General features: G+C 34.8%; 1 protein-coding gene across 2 annotated transcripts in view; it reads left to right on the top strand.

The window, feature by feature from the left end:
* UACA (uveal autoantigen with coiled-coil domains and ankyrin repeats) overlaps window positions 1-27,069 on the top strand; it is a 96,885-nt gene that overhangs the window by 25,025 nt on the left and 44,791 nt on the right. The window contains exons 1-2 of one of the 2 annotated variants that reach the window (XM_012768315.3): window positions 22,734-23,284; window positions 25,419-25,552. In XM_012768315.3, coding sequence (XP_012623769.1) covers window positions 23,246-23,284; window positions 25,419-25,552 — 173 coding nt within the window. In that variant the 5' untranslated portion in view covers window positions 22,734-23,245. Of the gene's footprint in view, window positions 1-22,733; window positions 23,285-25,418; window positions 25,553-27,069 lie in introns of those variants that run through there. The other variant, XM_012768314.3, reaches the window with a different exon arrangement.

The following is a 27,069-nucleotide window of genomic DNA, read 5'->3' as shown; positions in this document are numbered from 1 at the left end:
ATATACTTATTTAAAAAATTGTCTTCCTCTCAAAACAGTAATAACAGTCAGGAGAGATATGGGAAGGAAATAACAAAATATAGGATGTGTAAGGCTGTGTTGTCTTTGTATTACTGGAAAAGTCTAAGCAAATCATTGGTTTGAAGAATGGGCCTGAAGTGTGGTTTGTTTTCTGTTTGAGTACAGTGGTTGATGCTTCATTTATTGTGTTGTTTTCTTTAAAAAAAAATTCTTTCATTTTAAGCAGAAGATTTTTATCTTAAATAAAAGACTTTCAAAACATCCAAATATCTTACATGTAACAATAATTACATTATATAAATACATATAAGCAAATAGACAGACTAGTGTTTTTAAATATAAGAAAAAAAAACCTGTGCAAATTTTTTTTTTTTTTTTTGAGACAGAGTCTCCCTTTGTTGCCCAGGCTAGAGTGCCGTGGCGTCAGCCTAGCTCACAGCAACCTCAAACTCCTGGGCTCAAGCAATCCTACTGCCTCAGCCTCCGGAGTCGCTGGGACTACAGGCATGCGCCACCATGCCCGGCTAGTTTTTTTTTTTATATATATTAGTTGGCCAGTTAATTTCTTTCTATTTATGTAGAGACGGGATCTCGCTCTTGCTCAGGCTGTTTTTGAACTCCTGACCTCGAGCAATCCGCCCGCCTTGGCCTCCCAGAGTGCTAGGATCACTGGTGAGAGCCACTGCGCCCCGCCAAACCTGTGCAAATTTAAAACTGAATAAAACTTATTAGAATCTATCATAAAATTTAAGATTTTGACCTCAAGAAAAACAACACAGTTTTTTATTCTTTACTTTAATATATACATTTATAATACTCTGGATAAAATAGCCTACTCTTTTAATCTTTGTAATATAAGAAGTGTTCCCAAATGGGATACTTTTACTCTCAAAAGGGACAGAAGTCTCTAAGACTTTTGACTTCAAATACTCTTGAGCCCCATATGGCCACCTATTCAAATTAGCTTCCCAGCTCAGAACAGTAATGATTTTGAAGCACCACAACTCTTCTGGTTCTCAGGTCTGCTCATTATTAAAATTTCCCATATCCTTATAATTAAAAAAATAATTTCGTGGATATGAGACACCCCTATACCTCTTGTAATACCTGAGTGCCATGAATCCACCTTTGAGAACCAGTAAGTTGAAATTCCAGGTAGGTCCAATGTCTAGTCTTGCCATAAATAAAGGTTAACATCAGCTAAGAGGTTACAAAGATAAGCATTTATGTACTATAATTAGGATAATCACCTCAATATAAATAACTTCAATCTTATATTAAATGATAATTTAATTTAAAAGATGTTGAACTTTTAAGCTCCATGATTTCTCAAGTATAGAAAGTATTACTTGAAAGCATGTTGAATACTTCAGCATTCTATTGAAATCAGGACAAAATATATTATTCCAATTATATAGTGAAATATAATTTTTAGAGTTTGCTATAAATAAGAATCTGATTATAAAAATAAAATACTTAATGCATACTAATATGGAAATGACTTATTCATGCCAAAGTCAGACTATTATGTGGAATATTCAAATTTGATTTAAGTGTTATTAAATATTTCTAAAACCAAAATTAAAGTAATTAACCATTTTTTTGTGTTAGCTTACTTTAATCTTTCTACAGTGTATACATATAATGTATCATGTCTCATAAATGTGTCCAATTATTGTTTGTCAGTTAAAAATAAAATAAAAAATATAAAAGAAGAAAATTCAAAATCTGAAAAGGTACTTCCTACAAGATTATCCATCACTCTGTGGAAATTCATTGAGCTATACTCATGACATGTTTACTTTTCTGTATGTATATTAAACATCAATGAAAAGTACTCTCAAATTCTTAAAAATGGCCCTAAGATTGAAAATATTTATCTTTTGTTAGCTTCTACTTTCATATATGTTAGGTTGGTGCAAAAGTAATTGTGGTTTTAGCATTGTTGAAATTTGCCCTTTGATATTGGAATACATTCTTAAATGTGGTTATGTTATACATCATTTTAATGTGCATTTCTCACTTTATGTTTTTTTGCTAATGACTTATTACTTACTGTTTATTTTGTTTACTTACTGTATATTTATTTTAGACTATGGAAATGATGTTAGACAAAAAGCAAATTCGGCAATTTTCTTATTCAAGTTCAAAATGGGTTGTAAAGCAGCAGAGACCATTTGCACAACATCAGCAATGTATTTGGCCCAGGAACAGCCAGTGAACACAGAGTGCAGTGGTAGTTCAAGAAGTTTTGCAAAGGAGATGAAAGCCTTGAAGATGAGGAGTGCAGTAGCTGGCCAGTGGGAGTTGACAGTGACCAGTTGAGAGCAGTCATTGAAGCTGATCCTCTTACAACTACACAAAAAGTTACTGAAGGACTCGTCCTTGACCATTCTACAATTGTTCAGCATTTGAAGCAAACTGAAAAAGCTCAATAAGTGGGTGCCTCACGAGCAGACTGAAAATCAAAAATATTGTCATTTTGAAATGTCATCTTCTTTTCTTGTATGCAACAACAACAAACCATTTCTTGATCATTTGTGAAGTGAGAGGAAAAGTGGACCACCAGCTCAGTGGTTAGACCGAGAAGAAGCTTCAAAGCACTTGCCAAAGTCCTTTGCCAAAGCCAAAGCACTTGCCAGAGCCAAACTTGCACCAGAAAAGGTCATGGTCACTGGTTGGTGGTCTGCTACTGGTGTGATCCACTACAGCTTTCTGAATCCCAGTGAAAACATTACATCTGGAAAGTATCCTTGACGAATCCTGAAGCACAGATTTTTACGCCTTAGGAGTAAACAAACTTATTTCTCATTGGCAAAAATGTGTTGATTGTTGTGGTTCCTATTTTGATTAATAAAGATATGTTTGAGCCTAGTTATAATGATTTAAAATTCACACAAAATTACTTTTGTACCAACCTAATATTATATCTGCTTTTATATGTAATACAAGGGCCTTAAAATTGTGCATTCTCAATTCTTCCTTTCTTTCTACAATTGTTGTCATACTAATTAACCAATTTAGAAATCTGGCAATTAAGTTCCAAACCCCATACCAGAGGTATTTCCCATAGTATTGTACAGGTGTATCTATAGGTACAATATTAATATTATAATACCCAACATTAAATTCTAAAATCAATTCAGAGAATTTTAAATTACAAAAATAGTAAAACTAAAACATTTGTTATTCTTTCTTAAATATCTTTTTTGTGTCTGTAGGAAATTATAAATCTTTAGAAATTATCATTTGGAATGTGAAAATTATCTATATTTACATATATATGACATGTCAAGATATCCAGAGTATATTTATGTGAAAAACAAGTTGGACCACAGTCTAATTTGTATAATCCCAGTTTGGTTAGTAAAGTTTTTTTTTTTAATTGGGAAAGTATACACCAAATACTTCATCAAACTCTTAAAAATAGTTTCCTATGTTTAAGGAGTTCAGGAATATGAAGTTCTTAAACATATTCCTAGACCACACCTTCAGAGAGAGATTTTGATTTACAGTGGTGTCTGTGAATCTGTATTGTTAAAAAATTTGCACCAGGTTATTTTGAGGCAAATGGTTTGACTACTATACTCTGTCTGAGCTGCTCTGTGAAGTCTCTTAGGTGGTTCAGAGACTACAGAAAAGAATGTAGGACGTGAAGGGGCCCTACCTTTAAACAGCATTTCTTCTTGCTTTGCTCACTTAACGGATTCATTGAAGAAAATTTTTGAAATTAAAATGTTTGAAAACCACCCTCCAAAATTATTGGCCATATCAAGTAGTAGTTCTAGGACAGTGTGAAGTTATTCAGTAAATTAATATCTTACATATTTATATAACATATTTGTATATTACATATTTATATATTACTTATTTGGTGTTTTTAGTTTTTGAGAATATTTTCACAATTATTTTAATTGTATCCAGTTAAACCTGAGGACAAATGAAAAGTATACTAGGAATTAAAACATTTCTGTAATGATGAGATATTTCATATAATTTATAAATAGGTTGTTAATATAAATTTATCTACCCTGGACAGTAAAGGTCAGAAAAAAATCTATTTTTAAAACATTTTATTTATTTATTTTTGAGACAGAGTCTTGTTCTGTTGCTCAGCTAGAGTGGAGTGGCACAATCATAGCTTATTGCAACCTCAAACTTGTGGGCTCAAGTAATCCTCCTACCTTAGCCTTCCCAAAATGCCTAGGATTATAGGCATGAGCTACTATGCCCAGCAAAAAATATCTATTTAGAATAGAACCAGTCAGTTATAAAGTGCTTCATATTGTTTCTATATGATACGATATCAAATAATTTTAAAGTGACTTATTTTTGTTTTTTGATTATCTGCATTTTCTAATTATATAATAATTTTTAAATTATGTAATAAAATAAGGGAAAAACTTTATAGGATATTGTTTTGATAAATAATATTTTTATGTTTTTGGAAACATGTTAATTACAAATTTTAGATTACTCCCTATCCCCCTGAAAAATACCCGGAAAAGGAAAATAGACTTTTCTGTTTTATATGCCTTTCTCTCTGTTGAATCTTTCTAAAAACCATGTATATATATTCCTTTTATAATCTAAAAAATTCAATTTAATCTTTAAGAAAAAGCTGTATGTTTTTCTAACCTCCTTGTACTTCAACCACAGCCTTATACTTTAAATGAAGGAAATTCGTTGGAGTTTAAGATGGAAGCAAAGAATGTTCACCCTGAGAGACAGAAATCACACAGGGGCTAGAAATGAGCAGCGCTTGTGGCCCAGCACTGGTGGCAGCACCACTGATTCTCACTTGAGGTTCCTTAGAGAACTGACTCCCAGGCCACCCTCTACCTCCTTTGGAGGGCTCAGCATGATTGTGGTTCCCAGGATTTGTTTTCTGTGCAATTTCTTCTGTGGCTGTGTGCATATCCTTACGATAAATCTCATTTTTCTTAAAGCAACTGAATGTGTACTTGCTCCTTGCAAGTAAAAAAGTCTGGACAGAAAAATATTCATTGTAGAAAATGTAGAAAATACAGAAAATGTAAAGAAAACAAGTCTTCTCCAATCCTCCCTGCCCCACCCCCACAGCTATTAACTGTGTTTATTCTCTTCCGTTATTTTTCCAGGCGTTTCTTAAAATTGTGATCTTATAGCCTTTTCAATGTGCTGAGCTCTGTGATCTTATTTCCAGTTGACAAGCAAATTAAAGCAAAGTGAAAGGAGAATAATTGGAGAAGCTATTAATGTTTAGTGAATATATATTTTTAAGATCTGAATTTTTCAGAGATCTAGTTTCATTATAAAATGAACAACAATGAATTTGCTTTTAAGCTAATGAGAAAGTCAGTGCCATTTTTACTTTTTTTTTTTTTTTTCCAATTTCCTCTGTGTTGCTCAGATATACATCTTGTAAAAGTTTTAATGAAAAGTTTTGTTAGGGGAGATCCAATCCCTTGTTGCCAAGGGAAGCCCTTTTGTCACCTTGATAAATTAGCCTTAGGCTTGTTTAAGCAGAAACTCAATCTTGATTGGATTTGGTGGTGCTGAGTTACACTGAAAGTCCACTGATGTATTAAATGTCATCCTATTAATGTATGATGAGAACTAACTAGCTGACTAGTGGGTTGGGTACTTACATCCTCTTTCTCCTATATAGAGAAGCAAGTTTCTCAGAAGCGTGCTTGGTGAAGGTACAATCAGAACAATGGAAATGAGTGATAAGAATCAACTGTTTAAAGTTATCCTGTTTTGATGCCTTGGTATCTCCTTCATATTCCTTGGATTGTCTCTGTATGGCCAGTGCCAGAATTCCTGAAAACATTTCTTAATATACTTCTGCTCTCATTCAGGTACATTCATAGGTACTACACTTGTGCCTCCTCTCTTGGTTTCTATTTCTTGGCTAAATGATAATATAGAGAATATATTATTAAGTTCACAATTCCATTCACCTTTATGGGAACTGGCGAATTAAGAAGTCTCTCATGAGAGGTCCTCTTGAAGGTGGGAATAACATTGTGAAAGTTGAACGATTTCCTTTTCAACAGGGAAGAGGAAGGTTTCCCTGCAGTTTGGGGCTGCCTTGTTTCACAACCATTGGCAACAAATGTTCCCTGTGAAAATTAAAATGGCCAGGCTTTTCTTACATTACTGATTATTGCCATATCCTTAGGAATCTGGGAGATCTGTGAACATTCTTGGTCAGAGGAAAGCGTGCTAAGATTGATTAATCCATATTCACTGTAGGAGAGGGAGGCTGCATATATTACCAAGTATTTAGTGTTGCTTTAAAAATCTATTTCCTTTAACTTAACAAGGAAAGAAATTAATTTTTAGATTTTTTTATGCATTATGATGCAACTTGTAGGGGAAAAAACAGTTGTTTTAGAGTCAGAGGATTTGCTAAAAATCTACCAGATAAATCTGTTAAATATTCTGTCACATAAAGATTTTAATGTAAGAGATGTATTATAAACCTTGTAGCTTTCATTGGGGATTTTCAGATCTTTTTTTCTGGCTTAGTAAAAATGAATAGAGGACAAAGCCATTGGGGACCAAAATTTGCTATATACGTGGGAATGCTTCCTATATATAGAAAGACTCTATGAAAAGGTTACACTCTTGGAGGCAGTTGCAGGTACACCTTGGTTTAAAATAGTGCAGTGTGCATACCTCCTGAAGAAATAACAAAGCACACCTTTTAGCTTGTGATTGCCAGCAGTACTTCATTCACCACAGATTTCCTTGAAAAGTAAAACTCCCTATACAGTTATAAAACACCCAGTTTTCAGACAAACTTTCATTTGAATATTGGTTGCAATAAAATTTTAAAAAATTTAAAAAAGGACTATCATTATAGATTTAGGTTCTGTGCTCTCAAAGACTCTTCTTTGATGGGCACAACTTTTTCTGTGAGTTGTAATAAATACATGTGTTAATATATTTGTCTGAGTTTTATTCTACTTTCTATCAGCATTTATGAACACGAGTTAGCCTGAGAAGAAAACAAGGCATAATGTTTGGAATACTATTTTAAATTTACATGACCACTTTTTTATATGAAGTAGGTTTAGAAAGAACTCTTTAATTTCAGTATTTGTTAACTTCTGTTTAGTCACTCAACAGATACTTAAGTGCCTACTTTATGCAGACAAGTGACTAGATTCTGCTGATAGGGTGGTAAGCAGAACATATACTCCTTGCTCTTGGTGAACTTGTAGACAGACAAGTGGGGGAGACAGGGTTAGAATGCTAACATGTTTAAATAAAAAGCTAGAGCTCTATGTAATAAGCTCTGTGAAGTCTAAGTATACCAGAATGTATAATAGAAAGGGCCTGACTAAATCTGGGAAGGCAGAAAAAGTCTCTCTGGTATAGGAGCTGAGATCTGAAAAATGAGTTAAGTAGCACAGAGGGAGGGAACACTGTTCCCAGGTACCCTGTGAGAAAACTCGATACTTTTCACTATGCAAAGAGAGGGAGGCTAGAAGAAGAGTATCCAACTTCAAGATTATACTTCAGAGGTCAGAAGGGACGAGAACATGGAGAATATTAGAGGTCATGTTAAGGCTTTTGGTCTTGAGAACAATAAATAGTTTATTAAAAGAGTGTAAGTACAATAAATTTGCATTTAAGGAGCTAATCTATTTGAATTTGGTAGCTGTGTTATAATTCATTGTTATTTAATCGCAAATCAGCATCTTAGTGCTAGTGGTGGGTAGTAGTAGTAATGCTTAACTGCCGTTCATTTTGTTTTGTTTTGTTTTTCTTTCTGTGACAATCCTTTGGAGCATATCCAAAGTACAAATATATTAACTCTAATTCTTATAACTAATGAAGTGGTTGTTACTGGCTTCCTTTGACAGATGAGGACACTGACATTCAGAGAGAGTAAGTCATTTGATCAAAGTCAACTAGCAAACAAGTGTCAAGCTAGAAACTCAGTCTGGGTTTTTCTGATGTCAGATCCCTGTTGGCTAATAGGAATTAACTCAGAAATTGTCCCTGTACACTTTCTGGACCAAATGTATATTCAGATAGGTTCTTAGAGTTGTTTTTAGTAATAAATTAGTCTTTCTGTGTTAGGTCACTTTGTTTCTTTTCAAATCGAATTAAAGAAAATAGCTTCTCTTAGTTACCACCAGAGGGAGCAAGAAAGATTGAAGTTTGAAGTTCTCCAAATCGGGATTGAGAAAGTAAATTTAAGCCATCACTTATCTGAATCTTCAAAATTCTGAATTATTATAGTCTGAATTTAAGAAAATTTATTGAGTAGAGATAAAAGATGTATTTTTTAAAATAGAATCCAGAGTTAAACTGAGTTCATGGTATTAGCTTTCTCTTGTATCTATCTTATAGAATTGGTAAATGGTATAAAATTAAGTAACTACTTTTATGGGATATTTACTGAATAGTCAATACCCCTTTTTTGATGGCATGGTATAGAAAAAATATTGAACTTTATAATTATTAATATATGGTCTTGGGTTTGAATTTTAACTGTCACTTGGCAGCTGTGTAATGTTGGCAAGTTATTGAACTTCTCTAAGTTTCTTTTCCTATGTAAAATGAGGATGGTAATAAAAGCCTGTCTTGATTATAGTTGAAGACTATGTGAAGTGTGTGATCAATAAAAGTTAATTTTTATCAGGTTTGCAACCTTAGTTTTACTTTTTGCCACAACCTCACTTCCAATAACCAAACTGAACTGATTTATCCTTTAAAGCGGTGGTCCCCAACCTTTTTGGCACCAGGGACTGGTTACATGGAAGACAGTTTTTCCATGGAGGGTGGAGCAGGTGCTTTCAGGATAATTCAAGCATATTACATTTATTGTGTACTTTATTATTATTGTGGGGGCTGGCAAATCTGATATTTGTAGAGCAGGCTGGGAACTCAGGCAGCATTTCTATGTTAAAGTCTTGAGGCAGAATTACTTCTTCTCTGGGAATACTCAGTTTTTGCTCTTAAGTCCTCAAATGATTGAATGAGGCCTACCTACATTAGAGAGGGTAATCTCTCTATGAGTCAGATCAACTGATTTTAAATGGTAACCATATCCACAAAGTACCTTCATAGTAACATCTAAGCTTGTATTTGACTAAACAACTGGGCACTATAGCTGAACCAGGTTGATACATAAATGTTATTTATTTATTTAGAGACAGGGTCTCACTGTGTCGCTCAGGCTAAAGTGCAGTGGCACAGTCATAGCTCACTGTAACCTCAAACTCCTGGGCTCAAGTGATACTCCTGTCTCAGCCTCCCAAGTAACTAGCACTGGAGGCATATACCACCATGCCTGGCTCATTTAAAAAAAATTTTTTTAGAGCTGGGGTCTTGCTGTGTTGTCCAGGCTGGTCTCAAACTCCTGACCTCAAGAAATCCTCCTGTTTCAGCATCCTTACATGCTGAGATTACAGGCATGAGCCACCGTGCCTGGCTGAGCTGTGCCTGGCCTAGAATCCTTATTTTAAATGCTGTGTTTTTACTGTAGACCTAAATATGAGACTAAACATTCTTCTTGTTATTATTAATAATTTGGCCATGTATTTTTTTTTTTTTTTGAGACAGAGTCTTGCTTTGTTGCCCAGGCTAGAGTGAGTGCTGTGGTGTCAGCCTAGCTCACAGCAACCTCAAACTGCTGGGCTCAAGCAATCCTGCTGCCTCAGCCTCCTGAGTAGCTGGGACTACAGGCATGCGCCACCATGCCTGGCTAATGTTTTCTATATATATTAGTTGGCCGATTAATTTCTTTCTGTTTATAGTAGAGACGGGGACTCCCTTTTGCTCAGGCTGGTTTTGAACTCCTGACCTCGAGCAATCCGCCCGCCTTGGCCTCCCAGAATGCTAGGATTACAGGCATGAGCCACCGTGCTCGGCCGCAGCCATGTATTTTAGTACTTGGACATATCTTAAGACTCACTGAAAGGAAATTCTGTGTAAAATAGCTATGTGAGAAAAGTTGTGCATTTATGCACAGGTATTATTCATTTAATAAATGAAAGAAAAACAGTATTTCTTAAAAAACTACACATTCCTATAATCTTCTGTTTATATCTTTGTATTTCCCATTTTAAAATTTAAAAATATTAGCTAGAAGTGTAAGGTTTGTTTTCAGTTTCATTCTTGAAGAGTCTTTTGAGTTCTAGCGAACATTTTTTTTTTTTTTTTTTTTTTGAGACAGAGTCTCGCTTTGTTGCCCAGGCTAGAATGAGTGCCATGGCATCAGCCTAGCTCACAGCAACCTCAAACTCCTGGGCTCAAGCGATCCTTCTGCCTCAGCCTCCCAAGTGGCTGGGACTACAGGCATGCGCCACCATGCCCGGCTAATTTTTTCTATATATATTATTTGGCCAATTAATTTCTTTCTATTTATAGTAGAGACGGGGTCTCACTCTTGCTCAGGCTGGTTTCGAACTCCTGACCTCGAGCAATCCGCCCGCCTCGGCCTCCCAGAGAGCTAGGATTACAGGCGTGAGCCACCGCGCCCGGCCGCGAACATATTTTTGTTTAATTAATGTTTCTTTGCAAAGCCAAGGAAAAGTAGAAAGCCAAAGGAACAGAAATGTCTTTTGTTGGTTTTCGTTGTGGTCAAACCTCATCAGAGGCTCATTAACAAGTGTATCTGTTTTGTTTTTTACTTTACTGGGAATAAACATAAAGTGCTTCTAAAACTGTCCTATTTTGAGATATATGTCAGACATTGGCAAAAATATTTGTTAAAACTCACCAAAGGTATTACTCTGTTCATTGGTATATATAGAGATAGGAGGCATAATAGACCTCCTTGGTTTTTACTTTTATATTTTAAAAATTTTGCTCTTGACATTTAGGCATTTTAAGAACTCTGAATACATTTTTCTAATATCAAGGAACAAAGTTTAGTTTTTCCAAATAACCTATTGCTTAATATTTTTAAGGGGACATTAAATAAAATCTTACTTAACCAGCCTGAGAGCTCTATTCTTGTATGATGTGGATTATAATTTGTTCTGTGTAAGATCTATGCATATATTTACTTTGGAATTTAATGCGTCATCTTTTGGGGAAGGGTGAAATAAATAATATTACAAAGCAAGTGGTATGTATTAAAATTGGAGAGGCAACATCTTTATATTTTTAATAAATTGTTTTGAGTGCCTAGACTGTTCTAATAAAGGAACAAATACCTGCAGTAGGGAGGGATAGACAGTCTGGTATTTATGTGTCAGACTAGAATAGCATCAAACTGGGTGGTTGGGAAATCTTGGCAAAGCAGTGTTTTCTGAGTATTTCTGACTCCAGTTCTTTAAAAAATTTTTTTTTCAGATTTTATACATAGCCATCTTAGATGCTGAAGAGTTAGGTTTATTATTTAAATCATCATCATCATCTTTTTTTGTCCTTGATATTTTTATGTAGAGGAATCCAATAAAATGAGATTAAGCCTATTAAGTCAGAAAAATGATAGATAGGATATAATTTTCCCTTTCCTCCATTTGTTCTTTTAGTCCAGACTGCATACTTTCAAATAATACAGTGGAAGGATAAGAGAAATGAATGAAACATAATTAAATAAGGATCAAGAAAAATCATGAAGAGAAGAGTCAGGTCAGGGAGAAAGAAGCTGGTTGTACAGCTTTTGTTTTCCTGGTTTATTTTAACATTTTTTTCCTTTTCTATTACATAAGCTCTAATTTGCTGTTATATAAGAGGGAGGAATAAATAACCTTCGGACTAAATGGAATGGGGAAAATATTTCTGATCATCATCAATCCAGTGAACTGTAGAACAGTTCTTAATTGTGCAGCGTAATCTTTGAGGAATGTTTATGCTTCATAAGCTTTGCTCTCTGCTGTTTTGAATTGCAGTAGAGCTTGTGTTAGGTTTGGTAACAGAGAATGTTGGTAATTAGGGGCTACTATAGAAGCCTGTTGTACTTCAATAATTAGATGTTTTAGGGGAATTTGCCTAAACGCATATGTTGTTTAGTTTTTATGTAGGCTATTTTCTTTTTCCATTGGAGAAAACTTTATTTAGTAGCTGCTGTATTCTTTTTCTTGAAGAGTCTTACCTTGAGGATGTGATTATTTATGAAATTCTGTTTTTGGGGGTGCTATTTTTTATGGTAGTTTTTTTAGTATAATTCATTGCAAAATTTATTTAGGTTTTTACATCTGAAGTGGGTGAAGTATATTTATGATATATATTATGTTAAGATAATTGATTAATCTTGTAAACATTTCAAGGCAAGTTAGGCATCAGCTGGTTATTATTGCTCAATATAAATTCTTGGAAGTGAAAAAAATAGCAGTATGTCAGGACTTAATTCTAAAGTGGCCAAAAGAACTTCATGAAAAGGCAGTTGCCTTAATCCTTAAAGAAGTCCCTTTTGAAAAAAATGTTCATGATAAAACTGGAGAATCCCATATTTTAGATCTGGTGGTGCTTGCCTTCTCTTCTGCCCTTATCTCTCATTCTGGGATTCCTCTTACTCATCATTCATCAGCTATACTGGCCTTCTTTCAAACTGCCAAACTCCTATCGTGATTACTGTGTTTCCCTGAAAATAAGACCTACCCATAAAATAAGCCCTAGCAGGATTTCTAAGCATTTGCGCAATACAAGCCCTACCATGAAAATAAAACCTAGTGATAGGTGTGGCTACGCAGCGTATCTGCACATCCCATGCATTTTGTTGCAGAGTGATAAAGGCGAGCAGCCCTTCTCATCTGCCCCATGAGAGCTCTATTGCTTGACATGAGAGATAAGGGCCAATGGTTCTCAAGGAAATAGAGTAGCAAGAAATTCAGGATGGAGTTCGGGGTTTGGAGAGTTATGATGATGTTCTAGAAGAAGACGACTTAACTGTATTTGAACAAACGTAGATTGTTGTACTGTACTGAAAAGAAATAACACATTCCCTGAAAATAAGCCCTAGGGTGTCTTCTTGAGGAAAAATAAATATAAGACCCTGTCTTATTTTGGGGGAAAACACGGTAGGTGTTCCCTTTGTCTGGAATGTAAATTCTTTGCCATTCAGATCTCACCGTCAAGATCACCTTCTTAGAACAGACTTTTCTGATTACCCAGCTTAATGGGCAACCCCCATATTTTCATCACATCTCCTTCCCTATTCTTACCTGATAGTTTCTTGGTTTCCTTAGTTATTTACATTCTATCTTTCCCTGTTAGAACATCAAGTTCCATAAGAAGAGTTGACTCTAGCTGTCTTATTTACTGCTGTATCTTAGGTGCTTCATGTAAGTTTGCATATGCAAGTTTGAAATTTTTCTTCTTTTTTGCTATAAAGGACATCTAAATTTATTATGTTGATATTTTAAAAAGGTACTTGTGTTTTTACATTGAATATTTTTTTTTCATATGATCAGAGAAGTGGAAATAGCTTAATTAGTAGAAAGAGCACTGGGCAAGAAGTCAAAACAACAGGATTCTTTAATTATTTTGCAGCTAACTACAGTTGCCTTATGGCAGATGAAATCCTCTAACTTCCTAAGGACTCAATTTCTGCATATGTAAACAGGGTTAACTTTTCATGTGATGATGCTTAGGAGGTAAGTAGGGGCATCACTGTAGAGAAATTTATAGGCTCAGTCAAGGAATTTTGTCTATCCTACAAGCAATAGAAAGTCACCGAAGGAGTTTAAGTGAGGTGGAAGAGGGTATATAGAAGGGAGTGGGGGTAGTGGTTGGTGGTATGATTAGGTTTCCATTTTGGAAAAATCACTCTGACTACAGTGTGGAGAATACAAGGAAAGGGGCTAGAATGAACAGGGACAGACCGTTTAGGAGATTAGTGCAGCCATCTGGTGAGGGATGGTGCTTAGCACTTGGAGTAGGGTAATGTCGATGGAGATGAGCGGGGCATTTCAGTAATAATGGGAAGGTGAAGTTACCAGGTTTGGTGATGGAAGACCAAGGAGAGTAAGGTGTCAGGACTGATTTTTAGATTTCTGTCTACATGCAACCAGATAGATTCTGGTGTTTTTGCTGTTAGTGAAATTTGGAATAGCATCTGGTTTCTGGAGGAAAAGCATGTTTTTGGTTGGGGACATAGAGCTACTTTCAAGAAGGTAGTTGGATATATAGTCCTGGAGCTTAGAGAAACTTGAGTTGCAGATGTGTTTGTGAGTTATTTGTGCATAGGTTTTAATTGATAAATATATCATGCATACGAAGTGCTTTGTAACTCATAAAAGGCCATATGGTTGTGTTTGTAGTTTCCTAATTTGTGGTGCTATTTCAAACCTGGTCACTTTCTACTAAGCTTTTAATAGATGGTTTAGTCATCTCTTTGGAACTTTTTTGACTTTCCCTCTTTTGAACTACTTTTGTACCTTACACATAGTTATTGTAGTGTTATGGACTATATTATTGTTATGTGCATGTTAATATACATATCTGTCTGCCTTATTATATTGTGAATTTAATTGAACAAGGTGACTAGATTTTATTCCTCTGACTTGCCTGAGGCCAGATATCATGTCCATCTTGTTCCCCATGGTATATCCAATGTCCAAATGGGCTAAGCACACATGTCAATTGACCATACATATTTTAATGTTGAGTCAAAATGTGTATAGCCCTTTGCACATAGATGTTCAGTAAATTTTTATTGAACAAATAAATTATCCAGTTTTCTCACAGTTCTTCAGTACTTACTTTATAAACATTATGTAAAGTATAAAACATTTTTGCTACTTTATATTAGGTTTTAAAAAAAATCTTGGGATTTATGGACTCTATATTGTATAAAGAAGATCAGTGAGCCCCCCTGAAAATATTTGTCCCTGCCCCTGGTTTCTAGCACACAACTCCTAAAACCCTTGGAATCTCCAGAGTGATAAGAGTGACATTTGTATGCTGATGACTGAGGCTTTCTGGATAGTGTCAGGGTGGGGACTGATCACCAGAAAGCCCAAGGCATGATTAGAGGGTTGGGACTTTCAGCCCATCCCTCACCCTCAGAGGAGGGGAGAGAGGCCGATCACCAATGGTCAATGATGTAATTACTCATGCCTGTGTATGTTGCCTCCATAAAAATCCAAAAAGGACAGGGTTCAGAGAGCTTCCTGGGTGCTGAAGATGAATAGATACCAAAGGATGGTGAGCTAGGAAAGGGCAAGGAAGCTTTGTCCCCCTTCCCACATACTTTGACCTATGCATCTCTTCCATCTGGTTGTTTATCCTTTGTAATATCCTTTATAATAAATGGATAAATTTAAGTAAAGTGTTTTCCTGAGTCCTGTGGGCTGCTTTAGCAAATTAATCATGGGTAGTGGGAACTCTGATGATTTTTTAGTTGGTCAGGAGCACAGGTCACAACCTGGGGCTTGCAATTGACATCTGAAGGGATAGGGGTGGCAGTCTTTTGGGACTGACCCCTTAACCTGTGGGATCTGCCACTGTCTCCAGGTAGTGTCAGAATTGAGTTAAAGTGTAGGTTACATAGCTGGTGAATGCTGGGGAATTGTTTAGTGAGTAGAGAAAACTTCCATGCATCTGGTCACAGAAGTATTTTGTGGTGTGCAAGTAGGGAAAACAATTTGGTTTTTCCTATCTCACAAGTGCTTATATGGAATTATAAAAAGGGTCCGTTTCTTTCATCAGATTCTTAAAGGGGTCTGTGACACTAAAATTATTAAGATCTGTGAATTAGGTACTTTTGTTCAGTGTGACTCTGTTTGGTGTTAAGCAGATTTCTATGAAAGTTTTGCTGTCATCCTCTATATTTCTCTTTTGGATAATATATCAGAAATTGCCTTTAGGCAAAAACTGGTCACTAGATCATTTTAGCTATGATCTATTGAGTGTACTTGTTAAAGGTATAAGGCATTTTATATGGATTTACATATATGTTAAAGTCTACTTGTTTATTTGCACCTGTACATTTCTTTTCAAAAGACTTTCAAGAGATAATATCCTAAATATTGAATAAATTAATATTTAATATTGGACTTATACAGGTTTAGGAAATATCTTGATTAGACCGTTTAACCTAAAAGAGGCTAGAGGTTACTTGCAAAATATTTAATACTGGTTATTTCTGTATGGTGAGATTATGGGTTATCTCTATTTTCTTTTCTTTTTTTTTTTTTTTTCTGAGACAGAGTCACTCTGTTGCCTGGGCTAGAGTGCAGTGGGTTATCATAACTCACTGCAACCTCAAACTCCTGGGCTCAAGCCATCCTCTTGCCTCAGCCTCCTGAGTAGCTGGGAGGAGTAAAGGCGTGCACCACCATGCCCAGCTGAGTTTTCTATTTTTTGTGGAGACAGGGTCTGGCTCTTGCTCAGATTGGTCTCCAGCTTCTGGCCTCAAGCAATCTTCTTGCCTTGCCTCCCAGAATGCTAGGATTATAGTTGGTGCCCAGCCTATTTTCATTCATAAACTTAAATATATTCTAGGTTTTCTACACTGAGTATATATTATTTTTAAAATTAAAAAACTTTTATATCATTTCTGAAAAAGTTATGAATTTCTAATTGATATTCATGTGAGAGTCATTGTCAAAATGTCCAAGTGATTTCTTTTATGTTGATTTAGAGTTTGAAATTATCATCCAGTTAGATCTACCTAGTGAAATAACTGATTTGTGTTAGAATGTTGTATTTATTCTCTAGAATCAACTGTATTTTGTCTTTTACCATAGATACTTTGGTTTGCTATATTCTGAGTTGGATTAATATCTTCTTTTCAAACCAATGTAGTAACTGCCTATAGAAATTTATTATTATTAATATGTGGTAAACATTGGTGCTCCTCAAAAAACTTACTGCTTCTTTTTAGGAGGCTTGATATTACAGGGCTTTCCTTGTAAGTGTATGACTATGGACTCGCCAAGATATGTTGAAATGTTAGTAGCTCCTTTTTAAAGCAGAGAGGTGGCTTTTGTTAAAGGATTAGAGTGGAAAGAGATATGCTACTTTTCCTGCCATGTTAATTATTCAGTGAAGGACCTTGGTGATAATCATGTAATGCAGTTTAAAAATATATACATCAGCCAGATTTGTTGGACCATGTATCAGCAGTGTATGAAATATACAGGAGTTGAGAGGATAATTCGGTATAATGAGCTTGGGTGAACCTGTAACTGTGCTTTTAACAGTTATAAACCTATGGCCAATCTTGTGTATGCCCCCAACCTCCTGATTGTTGTTTTTTTTTAAAATTATTATTAAATAATATTAATCATGCTAATGGTATTGTGAGACATTGCATTGCTGTTCTTATTTTTATATTTGTGTTAAAAACACATAAAATTTACTATCTTAACCATTATTAAATGTACAGTTCAATAGTGTTTTGTGTGTTCATATTGTTTTGCAAACAATCTCCAGAACTTTTTTATTTTGCAAAACTGAAACTCTATAACCGTTAAGCAATTCCCTCTTCCCCCTCCTCTCCCTCCTCTTAGCCCCTGGTAACTATCATTCTATTTTCTGTTTCAGTGAATTTGATTACTTTAGATACCTCATATAGGTAGAATCATAGAGTATCTGTCTTTTTGAAATGGGATATTTCCCTTAGAGTAATGTCCTCAAGGTTCATCCGTGTTGTAGCATTATAGGATTTGCTTCCTTTTTAAGGCTGAATAATATTCCATTGAATATATCCACACCACATTTTATTTATCCATTCATCTATCGGTGGACCTTTGGGTTGCTTCCACCTCTTGGCTGTTGTGACTACTGCTGCCGTGAACATGGGTATGCAGATATCTCTTTGAAACTCTGCTTTTAGTTCTTATTTATTTATTTATTTCAAAATATCATGGGGGGTAAAAATGTTTCGGTCGCATGAATTGCTTTTGTAAGTCAGAGTTATAAGTGTGCCCATCACCCAGATACTGTACATTGTATCTGTTGGGTATGATTTCACCCGTTCTCTCCTCCCCCTTTCATCTGCTTTATTACCATTGAGTTTGACTTCCATGTGTGCTGATTAATTAGTTCCAATTTAATAGTGAGTACATGTGGTGTTTGTTTTTCTATTCTTGCAATTGTTCACTTAGAAGAATGGTCTCCAGTTCCATCCAGGTTGTTATAAAAGGTATTAATTCATCTATTTTTTTTTATGGCTGGGTGGTACTTCATGGTATACATATACCATATTTTATTAATCCACTCATGAATTGGTGGGCACTTGGGTTGATTCCACATCTTTGTGATTCTGAATTGTGCTGCAATAAACATTAAACTATGTTCTGTGTATAAGTACCTTATCTGATATATGATTTACAAATATTTTTTCACATTCTGTAGGTTGCCTTTTCACTCTGTTGACTGTTCTGTCGCACGAAAGTTTTTAAGTTTGATGTAATCTCATTTGTCTATTTTTGCTTTCGTAGCCTGAGTTTTTGGTGTTATATCCAATAAATTATAGCCAAATTCAATTTATGAAGCTTTCCTCCTTTGTTTTCTTCTAGAAATTTTATAGTTTCAGGGCTTATGCTTAAGTCCTTAATCCATTTTGAGTCAATTTTTCTATTTGGTGTAAGATAAGGATCCAACTTTATCATTTTGCATGCGGATATCTAGTTTTCCCGACACTTTTTGTTGAAGAGGCTATCCCTTCCCTGGTGCATGGTCTTGACACCTTGTTGAAGATCATTTGACTATACATGTGAGCATTTATCTCAGGGATCTATATTCTATTCCATTAGTCTATATGTCTGTCTTTATGCCAGTTTCACACTGTTTTGACTACTGTAGCTTAGTAGTATGTTTTGAAATCAGGAAGTTTGAGACTGCCAACTTTGTTCTTTTTCAATATTGTTTTTCTACTTAGGGTCCCTTGAGATTCCATATGAATTTTAGGATAGATTTTTCTATTTCTACAAAAAAAATGCCTTTTGGGCTTTTGATAGGAATTGCACTGATCTGTAGATCACTTTGGGTGGTATTGGTATTTTTACAATATTAAGTCTTCCAAATCCATGAACATGAGATGTCTTTTCCTAAGTATTTTATTCTTTTAATTGCTATTGTACATAGAATTGTTTTCTTAATTTTGCTTTTGTATTATTCATTGTTAGTGTATAGAAATGCAACTAATTTTTGCGTGTTGAATTTTGTATCCTGCAACTTTGCTGAATTTATTCTAATAATGTGTGTGTGTAATCTTTAGGGTTTTCTACAAATAAGATCATATCATCTGAGAATAAAGATAATTTCATTGTTTTCTTCCAATTTGGATGTCTTTTAATTCTTTTTCTTGCCTAATTTTTCTTCAGGCCTTCCAATATTATATTGAAAAGAAATGGTAAAAGTGAGAATCCATATATTGTCCTTGATCATGAAGGAAAAGCTTTCAGTCTTTCACAGCTGATTATGATGTTAGCAGTGAGCTTTTCATTTATGGTCTTTATTATGTTGCGGTAGTTTCCTTCTATTACTAGTTTTTTTAGTGTTTTTATCATGAAAAGATGTCAATCTTTTCAAATGCTTTTTCTATATCATTTAAGATGATCTTGTGATTTTTGTCCTTCATTCTATTAATGTGGTATATTACATTGGTTATTTTCATATCTTGAACTATCCTTGCATTCCAGGAATAAATTACAGTTGGTCATAGTGTATAATCTTTTAAATGTGCTGTTGAATTTTGTTTGCCTCTTAATTGTTTTGATTATTTTTAAAGCAGATAGCAGGCATCTAATCATTTTATCTGCAAATACTTCGGTCTGGATTTTTAAAACATAGGGATTTTAAGAAATAATTACGATATTAGCACACCAGAAAGCTCAATTTACTGTGATTCTTTAATATCATCAAATATCCAGTTAGTAGTCAATTTTCCCAATTTTTTTGTTAAAACAATGTAGTTTGTTTAATCAGTGTACTTATGTTCTATGTCTTGTGATTGGTGATATGTTTCTGAAGTCACTTTAAGTCTATAGGTTTATTTCTTTTTTTTCTTACAATATTTTGTTTAAGAAACCATAGTTTCCTCTATGCTGGATCTTTCTGATTGCATCCTGTGGTGTAGTCTGTTACGTTCCTCTTTCCCCTATAGTTTTTGTAAATTGTTAGTTCTAGAGGTTTGGCTGGATTTTTATTTTTAAATTTTTACTTAGACTACTTGATAGGTGGTGGTATATATGGCCATCAGGAGATCCTTAGGATTTGGTTATCTTTCTGTGATGCTAGCAGCCACTGAGGATGATTGCTTAGAGCCATTAATTGAGTAGGGATTGAAAAATGGTGAAATTCAAATTTTATTACTCTTTTGTTTATTTGCTGTAATACCTTTATAAAGATAAGTTCACCCTCATCAACTGTTTAGTTACCCTGAGGTACAATTGATAAAGGAAAGGCAGAATAAATGGTTAGAATTTTTTTACTTTATTAGTTTTTTAAAGAAATTTTTTCTGATTAGTATCTCTGACCAGGAGCAAGAGCACTTGTGACTGTCACCAGTCCTACCATTTTTGATTAATATTTGCCACACATAGTGCCAAGACCTTTCAAAGGCATTAGCTATTTTATTTTATAGAGGTAGGTTCTCCATTGTTATCCTTGCTTTGTATTTGAGGGAACTGAGGTTTAGAAAGTATAAATAAATTCTCCCACTAGTATATAGCAGGTAGGTAGCAGAGCTGGAATCTGAACCCAGGTTTGCCTGACTCTAAAACATATTTTTTAAGCACTCTTTCTAATGCTTTCTGAGGGGTCTAGTGGGATTTATAGAGTGGTAAAGAAAGACTTGAGGTATTGGATGTACAGGGGGCAAGTGTCAAGATTTTATTGACTATAAAGAGTAGGTTCTGTTTGTTCAGTTGCAATCAGCTGAGCCAGTCTTGCCCTTCCTGCCATCATCTCGGGCTAATAAATATTTGTTGTCTGAGTGTGGACTGTTTACTGGGGAACAATATTGCTAGTAAATGTGTGCTCCAGATATAGGTTAGTTAACAATTAAGTGTAAGAGAAAAGAGGATTCATGAAGCGGATTTGGATTCCATTCCTTAACATGGATAAGAATCTAATGACTATCAAATTACGTATGTAAAAATCAATTTTATAGTTTCAAACCAGACGTAACAGAGACCTTGGATATCTAGTCAAATTAGAGAGCTACTGGAGAGGTAGGCAGTAAGCTCATAAACAGGTAAACATCCGATGTAATGGCAGATACTGGTAAGCATTCTGCAGAAAGGAAAATGGGGCACCAGGATGAAAACCTGTGGGGTAGAGTGGGGTAGGGGTTGTTTAGATACAGAGGTCTGAGAAGCTCTCTCTGAGCAAATGACTCTGGAGAGGATCTTGAACATAGGAGAGGGAAGAACCTTACAGGCACAGGGGACAGCAGAGGTGGAGGATTTGCTCAGGGGTCTTGGAAATAGCTGTGAAAGAGGGTGTGAGAGCAGGAGATTAAGCCACAACAGCCGGGGAGGCGGCAATTCGGGACATCCATAGCACACCAGCACACACGAATCTCGATCTTCTTTCTGAGCCTGGATAGCTCCTTACATGGCTTTTGTTACTCCTTACAGGATTCTCCCTTCCTTTTTATTTCCTTTGCCTTTGCTGTCCTATTTCTAGAAAGAATGTGCTTGCTTTGTTAACCAAAGGACAGGGCCTGAGTTCTATCCCAGATTTCCTCTAAAGAAGGGTGAGATAGACTGGGTAGAGTCTCTGGGTCCAGCCAAATGAGTCCATTGTGATATCTCATGTGGTTTGGGAAAAAAAATCATTATTTCAAAAATAATACATTGTGTATGATTTTATATGTTTTATAATTAGAATATGGGCCTAATGTTTTAAGTTTAAATAGTAGGAAACGGATTTCTTGTGGAAGGTCATAACAATTTTTAACCGGCAGCGTGATCTACAGTATAGCAGCTACCTCTTTCCTATAAACACTTGTGTTGGAATATTTTGCATTCCTATGAAACTATTTTCCTGAGCGTGTCTTTTTGGAGGAAATATAAATTATTCTCAAGTTATTGTGGTAATTAGAACATGGTAAAAAAACAGCCTGAGCTTGTGTCTATACTGGCCCTGTAATTAAAAGGAATGTTGGTACAAGTATGGATATCACAGAGAATGTGAAGAAATTGTCCGCTTTGTCCCCAAATGGAATTTTATTTATAGTCTAGCTCAGTGTTTAATGTGTATTTGCCGCCATTTTAGTATTTAATCAGTTTGTTTGTTTTTATCCACTGAATCCAGATAACTTGACTTTCCACCAATAAAATATTTACTTGTCATATTAGGCAGGGCGCTAAACTTGGAAATAAAGAGTACTGAGTTAAATTTAAAATTTGTTGAACAGTATTCCTCATGGTGTATTCTATTTAATGTTTTGGCAGTGCCTCTGGCTCTTCTCATTTAACATGCTAGGAGACAGACTGGCAGCAGTTGTAAGCTGAAACCTGGTTGTATGCAGAATGAGACTGATAGGGGTATGAAATAAAATGGAGAAAATTTGAAAGTGTTACTGTGTGTGTTTCCTTAATTTAAAGTGTGACACATTTGCTTAAAATAGAATTTTATGTTCTGTTTGTCAAGGCTATTATAACTTCATGTTAGATGATTCTAAGACTAAAACTGCTTTTAAATATTGTTTTGTAGAATAACCAAATTTGTTTCTTAACAATGTTGTCATTATGTCACACAAGTTGTTTTGATATAATAAGTGTGTTTTGCAATATGTTTGAGTCACTTTCCCCAGCAGACCTGAAATTAATTACTCAGAGGAAAAGCATGCATTTACAATATATTCTTAGCTGCTCCTTTCTATCACTCAGCTGTCAAGTCCTATGGAATCTAAAATAGGACTCGACCAATGGGAGACAGGCTACACACTGTTTACTGGACCGTTCAAAAGTGGACAGTTTTATCATGCACTGCAGTGTCTGTGTTGCAGTGTTTAGGCAGCAGGATGCAGAGAGCTGTTCAAGTTTTCCGGTGGGGTCCCTGAAGGGGACAACTTTGAAAGACAGCTTCTAAAGCAAAAGAAATAGAAGGAGTTACAGTACCTGACTTGGGTCTGCTCTGAATCAAGTGCTGCGCCGCAAGGAAGATAATTTTTGACCGTTATGAAGGCGGAGAAGGATCCTGAAGACGAAGAAAATATCATTAGAGATCCAAGCTAAGTGTAGCACAGCATGTGAGGGACTGAGTCACTTGTAAGGAGTTTGTCTGAGGGCTTGCTTTGTGAACTGCAGAGATTTGTAACTTAATGCAAAGCAGTTTGCCATTAGCAACAAGAAACTAAATCCTGTCTATGATGAACTGTTGGTTTTCTTGTGCTCCTAAGAACACAGTAGGTATCCCAGTAGTCCAGTGTAACAAAAGATTCTTGGTTAGGCTTTCTGAACTGTGTTCTTTTAAATTTTATTAATGTTGGTTTCTTTGTTTTGTTGTTTTCTCCCTGATTTAGTTGATTAGCAGATTGGGGTTAGTAATAGAAAACAAAAGTTTATTTCTTTTTCTGGGTTTAAAAAGCACATGATAGAATCTTAGTAATTGAACAGAATTACTGTTAACTGACATTGGACCAGAACTGAAAAGTATGTTTGGTGGAGTACAACTGAAAATCATATGCTAATGTGAGGCTTTTTTCACATTTATCTCTTTAAAAAGCCTTACGTTTTGGATTTTAACAACTTTTAAGTGATTTAAGTAGCTCCTTTCTCTACCAGCAAGTTTGCCTGGAAATAAAGTTGAGATTGTTTTAATTGTAAGGATAAACGAATCAATCTAGAGCAAGTATTTGTGTGCTAAACATGACTTAATCCCTTAGGCATTTGAAAACACAATGTCTCTGAAGCCCACATCCTTTACCACTTCCCAAATTAGAGTCAGTAAACTGTTTTAAAGCTATAGAAAGGTGACGCTTAAAATGTAGTCTAGGCTTTGAGCAAATAAGTAGAGCTATTCTGTACTCATAGGTGGCAGTTTGAACTTTTGAAGTTAAGAGAAAACTTAACTAATTTAGAGATAATTCTGAAGTCTACTTGAATCAGGTTTCATTAAAATATTAAATTTCAGGAATGAGTTAAAATTTTAATGTATTTGTCTTTTTTAATATTCATATTTTACTTAAAGTATTTTATTCGTACATTGTTTTTTAACTAGAAAATTGGTAATGGTGATTTTTTTTTCTTTTTTTGGTTTGGAGGGGATAATAGATATAAAATAATCATATTGATAAAACATTAGAGGATAAGCAAGTGATTATTTCCCCCCAGAGATTTGGTATGGTATTTGTGAGAATAGGATTTGCTTTGTAAGTTGAATGAAAAATATACAGGTTTTTTTTTGTTCTAGAAATAATTAATACTAGATTCAGCATATAAATTAGCAGTAACTTTGTAGAATATTTTAAAAAGCTAAAATCTTACCTGTTTAAATAACATATATTTTGGTTCTGTGTTCTGACATTTTTGTTTACTGAGAAAAGATCCAAGTTATTGGCTTAGAATGTCTTGAATATATTTTCTCCAAAGCTAAAGCTAAATTTGATACACTTAAAATATATATTATGTGATATGCCCTCTTAGTTTATTAAAAAACGACCTCTCATTTTCCTTTTAAATACATGTGCACAGTTTTTGTTAAAATAAAAAAAATTTTTTTTTACAAAAGCAATACGTGTTGAATGTAAAAAGGAAGAAAATGAAAGTCACCTGTAATCTTCATACTTCAGGATTTTAAGTAGTTAATACTTGAGTCTTTTTAGTTTTTGTCTATAAAGAAGTTTCTTTTTATCCTAATGTTTAAACACAATGAATTGCTTATTTGAATTGTGTGTATGTGTGTGTAATTTGCCTCCATAAATATATTTCCAATAGTACTTTTTAAATAAGTGGGCGGTGGATGATAGGTTCTTAAAATGTATACAGAATTCCCCTGTGTTTAAGGGTCCTCGGAGATGATAGGTAACCAGAGACAAATCTGAAAGCGTGAGTTGGAGCACACTGATATTGAAACTATACTAGTCGTGGTTAGGCTTGGCTACTTAAGTCATTTAATGTCCCTGGAACCTTGACTTTTCTCATCTGTTAAATGGAAATGATAATTTTAGTTTACTACTGTTGCTTAAAACATTCATGCCTGTCACAGGGGTGGATGTTCAACAATTATTCATTTCCTTTTTTGTTTTTTTTTTTGTTTTGTTTTTGCTTTGAAGGCAAGAGAACCAGGTGGAAAACATTAGAAACATGCTTTTCTTCAAAAGTATAATTTAAAATATTTCTTGTATATCATGTGTTTTGGGAAGGTTTTATAACAAACTCTGCTCTTCTAGTGAAATTAGCGCAGAAGGGAGATGGAAATTTGGGATGCAATTGAAAAATAAGTGATGTATTGTGTAATACTTTCTCTTCTTTTTTCCTTCCTTCTTTAGAAAATCTTACTAATATCGTATGCCATGTTTATTTTCTTCCTTCTTGTAGCATGCAGCAGATTGGAATAAGTATGATGACCGCTTGATGAAAGCAGCAGAAAGGGGAGATGTAGAAAAAGTGTCCTCAATTCTTGCTAAAAAAGGGGTCAATCCAGGCAAACTAGATGTGGAAGGCAGATCTGCGTGAGTATTACTGATGATAAAAGCACGTCTGAAGGGAATTTGGGTAGAACCTTGGGATACAAATGAAATTTGTGAATTGTGGTTATCAACTTTTTTATTTAGAAAGTCTTTACCAAAACCTGCACTGTAGAATCTTTCAAACTAATAATTGCTCTCAATTTAACAGATACTCAATCTAGAGAGAGAACACCAGACTGCTTACTATTCAGTGGTCTAGTTGTTTAGGCCCTGTGACAAACCACAGCCTGTGGTTATTTGGTGTATTTCCATTTATATGCTTTTTCATATTCCTTACCGTATTTGATCTTTGAAGCAGCTTGACAAAAGAAGTAGGAAACTGTTTACAGAGGTTAAATAACTTGTTCTAATTTCTTGAAAAGTCACAGAGCTGGGATGTGAACCCAAGCTTTCTGTCTTTGGAGAGTCTTGTAAATTACACTGCCTTTCTGCCCCCAAACCCCCTATCCATTTTTATACTTGAGTAATTTGTTTAAATGAGAATGTTTAGAGCAGAAAGGAAGCAGAATGACTAATGTAGCTATGGAGACACTGGTAGGGATCCCACCTTTTGTTTTTGTGTTGACCTAAGGAGGACTGTTGGCTTGTTCATATGCTTATGCACCCTAGGTCTTTTCTCCCAATCATCCCACATCTCCATAACCTCCCTTCCTGTTGAGGGTGAGGAGCAATTGGGTCAAAGGGTAGATCTAGGTTCTGCTATAACCCTCTATAATTATACCAGTTAAAACCTTATCTGGGAACCCTTCCAAAGTTAGAGGTGAAAAGTCTCATTTCCTAAAATTCCTCTCAGTCTTATACTTGCATGAGTCTATTCAGAATATTGTAAGTGGAAACAAGATACTAAATATAGAAATGAATATTAGGAAGTGAATAGTTAGTGTTTGATGTGGGTCGCTATCTTGGCATGGTCAGATATTTAATAGAGTAAAGATAGCAAAGCATAAATTAAGTGGTTTTTAAGAGGAATAAAATTTGAAAAGTTTCAAGTTTATAGTGTTTCTATTTTGTCAAGTAGCAATTTGATAGCTACAGAAACGTTGGTTATTTTAGTATTGGGCATATTTTTGCTGAATTTTAACCTACTTATAGGGGTCACAGTATAAATAGTAAAAATTTAATATCTATGAAATGACATTGTTTTTCATGTTTTTTTTCCCAAACACTACCATATTGAAAGATGAAGGGAATTTTCCTTGAGCTGAAATTTCATTGTAACTCACATCAATTCTGCCCATCAATACTTTGAATATTTTGAGTGAATGCTTGTGTGAGTTTGGAGTTTTTGATCTATCAGTTTTCAGTGAGACTATTTGTATTAATAGGGTTATAAAAATTTAGTATAATTTGATGAACTGTGATGAGCTTTGGTTTGTGAAATATTTAAGTAGTATTAGTCTTTGAGTCCTTCCACTGTAGGAAGTAGAATTCTTTCTGGGATTCATAGGATAAAATATTTCCCTTTTCTTTATTTATACATAAGCTATTCTTCCTTAATT

Source organism: Microcebus murinus, chromosome 6 (assembly GCF_040939455.1).
Source record: "Microcebus murinus isolate Inina chromosome 6, M.murinus_Inina_mat1.0, whole genome shotgun sequence".
Classification (NCBI taxonomy): domain Eukaryota; kingdom Metazoa; phylum Chordata; class Mammalia; order Primates; family Cheirogaleidae; genus Microcebus; species Microcebus murinus.
The sequence above is the reverse complement of the archived record's forward strand: the minus strand, read 5'-3'. Positions and strand labels throughout refer to the sequence as shown.